The following is a 6,835-nucleotide window of genomic DNA, read 5'->3' on the forward strand; positions in this document are numbered from 1 at the left end:
ATTTATATTTTTAAATATTCTGACTGAATAATACTTGAATAACTAAGTAACTGATGCAAATGAATTTAGAATAAATCTGAATATGTTGGGTAAATGACATACCATCTAGTGTGATTTACGTTTTTTTAATAATGTATTTTTAGGTCAATTATTAAATACTGTAAGTCAAACAGGTCCTAGAACAAAACCATGTGACAAATACACTCAACATAATAAATGTACAGTATATACAAAAATAACAGTGGAATAAATAAATATACACGTATCAATAAAATATCCATTGATTAAATTAAGTTGACGTTATTCTCTTTGGTCTGTAGCGGACTAGAAGATCTCCCTCTGGCTGGAGTATTCCGAAACCGTAGCGGCTTGAATTGACGGGTGGCACTTGAGCTTCTGGTTCACACAATTCCAGGTCCAGATGGGTCAGCATCAAGAGCACAAATCTGGATGCAAATGAAGGTAAAATTCAAACACACACTCTTTGGTGTTCAATGTGCTTCATCAAAATATATCATGTGACCAGCATGATGTGCTTTGATCGTGTATTTACATGACGGAAAGATCTTAAAACACTCACTGTTTAATGGTTGTCACTGCAAAATCTTTCCCCACGCACACATTGCTGCCCCCGCCCCAGGGCATGGTAAAATATTTCAGCTTTCTATCATCCTTGCAGAAATCCTCCTTGGCTGTCAGGTCTTCATTTAAGAAGCGGTCATATTTGAAAATCTGTCACAAAGGAAATTCAATTATTAATATTAATTTTACAGTCGTAGAAGTGGGTTTGAAAATGATAGTAGAAGTTTTACAAAAATGTTTTTTTTTTGTTGGGTGAGCTGCGTGAGGTATTTACACCCACTTGAGTAAATAAATATAGTTCCTTGTCCTCTAAATGTGTTGACACCAAAGTCCGTACTTAGCACACAGTACCTGCGGTTCTTGGTGTATTTCTGGGTCCATTTGTGGGCTCAGAAAGGGAAAGAGACACACTTTATCCCCCTGTCTTAGGTGGTACTTTTGCCCATCAGCCATTTGCAGAACTTTGTCCTTCACCACATCTCTGCTGATCATTGCAGCGGCAGTGAGTCGCAAGGTCTCTTTCACAACGCTGTCTGTTGGACGGAGGGAGTTAGCTAACTTGAATAATGTGTTTACAAACAAAAAATGCTGTCTAGTTCTGTTGGGATGTTTACTAATGTGGTTTTCCATCCAGGTTGAAGCGGCTGGATGCTGACACGTACCTAGTATGGGTGTACAGTGTGTCCTCTTCTCTCTGGCCATGCTGGGGGTCTGCTGGAGGGAGCTGTCCTCCAGAGGAAGGCCCCTTATCTCTGACTGGACTGCCTTCATAGCCTCGGGGTGAGTGAGCAGAAAGCCAAGGAGCCAAAAGGCTGCAGGTCCAGCATTACACTACATGAAAAGAAGTTAAAAAAAAAAAAAAGATAGGTATTGATATTTCAGTTGGGAATTATAGTAGATTAGAAGATTTATTTAATTAGGCAAACACCAAAAATTCCTCATAAAAATGGGAAATATGTAAAATGTGAAAAAAAAAAAAATTCAACATTGACATAAAAATGTCAATATTTAATATGTATGTCATGTAGCACTGTTGAAAAGTTGTAGCCCCCTCCAAAATTCAAGTTGCCCATCCCTGTTCTATAGATTGACTTGAAACTTCATTAAGTACACAATCAAAACAGCATAGTTGCCCTTGTAACGGGATACAGCATACAAGTGTACCTAATGAAGTGTCTGGTGAGCAGAATCAATGAGACTGATCTTACACTGCCGTCAGCCTCCGGAGGAGAGGCACCTGATTCTGTCAGACAGTAATAGCTCAGGGTGAAGGGAGGTGTTCTTTTTTACCTTTCCACATCTGAGCACTGACAGCCAGGCCAAATGGGCACAAGCCGCACCACTTTGTCCCCCCTGCCCCGCTATATCCGCAGGTAATGACCATCTGATCACGTCAGTAGAGACACAAAAGGAATTCTGGTGGGATGATGAATGTGGCAGTGGGTGACCTGTTGGATTTTTCATGGTATTATGGGCAATTTTTATTAAAAATGATTAGGTCATTTTTTGGGGGGGTTGAGGAGCTGTATGCCATTGGAGGCCTGGAGCTATTACAGCAATCACTTCTCTATAAAGGACACAACCTTCACATTGTTCTTCCCAGTGCTTGCGTTTTTAATGTTAAAATGCAAAAAATGCCCCCCCCCTAAAAAAAAAAACCGACTGAGTAGGCTACTTTCCTTTATCGCCCTGTGTGCCTTTTTTTGTAAAACGTTTTGTGCTGCTGCACTAATGACAATTATTCTGTGCTTTTAAAACTTTACGCTTGAAATATCATTTTAAAAAGCCACTCTGACAGCAGACAAACAGAATTGTTGGATTCTTGCTGTAGTGTCATGAGACGAAAATTGTTTTATCCTAAGAGGACCAATTGTAAATTCAACAGTGTTTCTCAAAGTGCGGTCCGTGGACCTCTGGTTGTCCCCACAAACCCTCCAATTGGTCTGTGAATTTTTATTGATATTTTGGAGTCTACTTTTCATGGAATTACAAATCTGTTTTCTAAGTCTAGGCCTATTTATTTCTGTATTATTATTTTAATTTTTTTTGTATTTCCAAAGAGCGCGTGTAGAGGGTTTGTTTTTACGAAAAAGAAAGAAAGAAAAGCACTGACTGCCTGCATTCTGCACTAAAATATTAACGATGATGATGAAAACTCATGTTCCTAAATAATTTACCACCTGTTTGCCAGTGATTGCAAGTGCCTGTCAGGTACATGTTTGCGTGCATGTGTTCGTGTGCGGTTGCTTGCCCTCAAAAAGACGAAAGCCAGAGTTAAATCCATTTCAGTGCTTATTTGTTTCAGTCAATAGCATTGATCCTATGCAAGTGGAGAGCTGACATCACCCAGTAGCATTTTTTTTTGGCAGTACAAGGCGTCTTTTCAATCTCCGTGCACACCTCTGCTTCTGCTTTTTTTGTGACACATTTCACAACACCTTTCTAGCTTCACTCCTAATCCCTCTCTCTGCTACTCTCTGCAGAGATTGCTCTACTTTCCATGCCAGACTGTGTTCGGGGGATCCCAGCAGGCATGATGGAGCACAAACAAACAGGCAGGAGGACTGACTGACGGTCTTTGCCCTGATCTGCAGAGCACGCCAAGAGTGACTTACTGAGGGTCTTTCCTCACATTGCACAACGTCATTGTTCCAGTGGGGTTTTAATGAGGATTGGGAACATAGTGTGCAGCAGCAAAGAGCACAATAGAAGATTACTATCGCCACCTAGTGGTCATGTAAAGCAGCAAGGAAGTCTTACACTACTATATACAATAAACCTTCCATATTGCACTAAATTCACCTTGTTGACATCCAGAATATATTTCAGAATAAAAGCCTCATTTAAAAAAAAAAATTCAACATAAACAATTTAGATTAATGCCGCTGTGCATATGAACTCAAAAGATGACAAGGTGTGTCATTTCTCCTTCAGCAAAAAATACTAAAGTGCAGGTCCAGGCAGGTTCTTATACTAACCGCTGTCAAGGAATCTTCTGGCCCAGCCTTTTTCTTTGTTTTCTAAATGCCACCAAATTCTCACAGACAGTTGAGGCGTGGCGAGTTGTTGGCAGTCCCTGCATATGATTTTGGTTTATTTGATGTTTATGACTAGCCCTGACATTAACTGGCAAGAATCCAACTTCCCGTTGAAGCTGAACAGGATAAACAGTCGAAGAAGGATGTTGTGAAAGAAAATCAGCCATATTAGCAGGCTGATGAAAACTAATCTACAGGCAGATTAATTTCCTCTATGCCATCTAAGCTCTTTAAGCTTCATATCCATTCTCGGCAACAGAGCTGGCGTCTTTAAAAAACTTTGAACCAGATTATAGAACAACAATAAGACTGCATAAACTTTCTTTTAGATTTTTTTTTTTTTTTTGTCATCGGCTTAATGAAACTAATATGAAGTTAGTTGTCACAACAAAGCAAACAAGTCCAAACAGGGGTGTTTAGACTTTTTATATGCACCGTATGGTTCTTGTGTATCTGGTCTAGTAAAAAAGAAAAATAAACACTCACCTGTGTGGTCCACAGCTGCAGCAAAAGAGCTCTCTTTTGCATCTCGGCATCCACTCCTTGTTCCTGGAGGAAGCGTTGGTAGTTCTGTTGCCACTCTGCCTTCCCACTGCACCCGTCGTTCGAAGACAGAAGTTCCCACAGTCGTTCTCGGGACGAGTGGGCTGTCCTGCGCTCCCCTGTCATGCACATTCCACGTCAACCCACTGATACGGTCAGATAATAGTCACCGAGTGTGAAGATCTCACCTCCTTTGAGTGAGCAGCGAGCCAGTTTGGAAAGTAGATGGTCAAACTTGCGGAATTCGCTGTAGACTGTATTGACGTCCTGCGTGTTGGCAAACAGCGTAAGGTAACCAGCTCTGGACACATAGAAAAGTTTCAAACTATTGTGAGTGATTCAGTAAGTTACATTAGTTGCTCTTTGTAGAGGATAAAGAATAGATGCCTGCAAGTAGTATAATAATATATAAGGTGGCAAAATAATGTGCCCATGATATTTCTCTTGTGGCTCTTTGTCCAGAAACAAGGTTACCTGAAGATGAGGCTGTAACATATGCTGAAGAGTCCCTCTCGTCTCCACTCTGACTGACCGGAGAGATCAGCTCGCAGTAGCTCCTGAAGGTGAGTGCTCATCGAACAATTCATCTCCGACATACAGACACCTCGAAAATGTCTACAGATCAACCATCAAAGATGACTAAGTGAGATTTGCACAATTACAACACTTCAATACCCGTTGAGTGAATCACTCATTACGTTTTCATAAACATCCTGTCCGCTTCCGGCTCCACGCCTGGCAACTGAAGACCGAAAACTCTATTTATGAGCTGCTGTCTGCTGCGGGTGAAGTCCAGGCGAATGTCGTCAAAAAGTACTTCGTCGAAAGAGCGCGGGTCTAACAGCAAGGTCACGTAATGGCCCGCAACGCACACCTGAAAAGCACATAGTTTGTCTTTGACTCATTTGACTTTCAAATGTGATTGTTTCTGATGAATGAGCTCAACAAGAAACTGACAATTATGTAACAGGTTGAATTTGTGCAACTTGGGTGTGTAGATTTGTTAATCACTGCTGCTTTCAGGAATAGAAAGCCATTATATTAATACATGAATGAGGAATTTAAAATGTGCAAGCAAGACTAAATAAATGAGAGTGGTTCAAGGAAAAAAGTATTTTAAAAAGGTATTTTAACACCCACGTACAGTGAAACGCTCCAAGGAATTAAAAATATTTTGTTTCGGTTATACTGCAGTTGAACTACATTTTTTTTTTAAAGGGGAAGTCGAGTCAAATATAGTCCCTGAGATTAATATGTTTGACGCGGCTCCACTCATCTAAACACTGTATTGCGATTAATATTGCATTTGTGGGACATGTGATATTATTGGCTAAATAATGTGATGGTATTGCAGTAATATATATACATTGCAATGTGCTTTTGTTTTCCTCTTCCTGTTACAGACCCACTTTTGCAATCCCGTAACTCCAAGAAGGATTACAAGAAATCTCCCCACAGTTTTACTTACGGTAAAAACATCGCCGTGTTTTTCCTTCATCCGAGACAAAAACTTTGCGACATCCTTTTGGAATGCGAGTGCGTGCCCCAACCATGGGATGAGACCTTTGTCCAAAGGAGGCTCATTTTCCCGTCTGTGTCAAGCAGAGACAAAGATAAGACAGATTGTGGTTCACAAATGTTTCAATGTTTATTCCTTTTAGAATTGCAACAATTGATCTTGCGACACGTCTCAGTTTAAAGGATGCAGTTTTGCTGAGGTCTGAATCGTCAATACAAATTGCAATGCTACAATAACGGTAACGTGTATTAACCTGTTCAAAAAAAATCTTCAGTCAATCTTATGCACGCCATGCTATAAATAAAATGAAGGACCTTACCTGGTGCGAGGGTAGTACAGGAGAATAAGTACGAGTACAAATGTAAGCAGGGAAAAAAGTACCCATAGCATGTCTGTAAAGTGATACTTGTCTTTCCTCTGGAATAATGTACTCCATAACCAGAGTTATGTGACTTATATGTGCTCTCAGGCTTCGTTTCTTTTTTTTTTGTCAAGAGGCGTGGAAAGGTGTGGCTGCTGACACTGACGTAATTACACAATGTCACAACACAGTAAAGTACCGCCACACTCCACTCAGACAACTTAGTGGAATCGTGGGTGAAAAGAAAATTATATAATATTTGCAGGCTCGGCTTGGTGGTTTTGTTTACTTTTGTTGTTAGGTTAAGTTTTCCTGTTATACTGGCAGATTATTTTTTTTAAATTAAATAATCTAATTCTCATTTCATTAGTTGTCTTGTTTGTTAAGAATATTTTTTGCAGACCAATGACGTCAATGTCATGAGTGAACTCATGTCAACGAGGGTTGATGTTGGGACATGCATATCTCCGAGCAGGCGTCATTCCGCTTCTGTGACGCAAGCACGCTAATGTGGCGAAATAAACTATATTTAGGATTTTACAGTTAGGATGAGCGGGTGTACAGTGATGACACACTGATTGGAACCTCAGGCAATCTCACCGCAATTTCCAAGAAATGCAGTGGAGGTTGTTTTGTTTGTGCTCACGCTGCATGTGATACTGTGACTAATGAGAATGAGTGAGAATATTTTGAAGTACAGATTTAAATAGAACCGTCATTTATTTTAACAGATTGAGGAGTTTTTTTTTTTTAATGAACCGCGGTTAGTTGTCTGCTCCACCAGCAGAGGGG

The 6,835-nt window shown here is 40.2% G+C and overlaps 1 protein-coding gene across 1 annotated transcript; it reads right to left on the minus strand.

Moving 5' to 3' along the window:
• Window positions 1–109: 109 nt before the first annotated feature.
• ptgis (prostaglandin I2 (prostacyclin) synthase) lies at window positions 110–6,167 on the minus strand. The gene is made up of 10 exons (XM_049732754.1): window positions 6,002–6,167; window positions 5,632–5,755; window positions 4,862–5,037; window positions 4,638–4,778; window positions 4,352–4,464; window positions 4,107–4,282; window positions 1,245–1,413; window positions 934–1,115; window positions 581–732; window positions 110–446 (listed from the first exon to the last, which is right to left on the minus strand). Exons 1-10 carry the CDS (start codon window positions 6,070–6,072, stop codon window positions 290–292), a joined length of 1,461 nt encoding a protein of 486 aa, XP_049588711.1. The 5' UTR covers window positions 6,073–6,167; the 3' UTR covers window positions 110–289.
• Window positions 6,168–6,835: the final 668 nt, after the last annotated feature.

This window comes from Syngnathus scovelli, chromosome 11, assembly GCF_024217435.2.
Source record: "Syngnathus scovelli strain Florida chromosome 11, RoL_Ssco_1.2, whole genome shotgun sequence".
NCBI classification, from domain to species: Eukaryota; Metazoa; Chordata; class Actinopteri; order Syngnathiformes; family Syngnathidae; genus Syngnathus; species Syngnathus scovelli.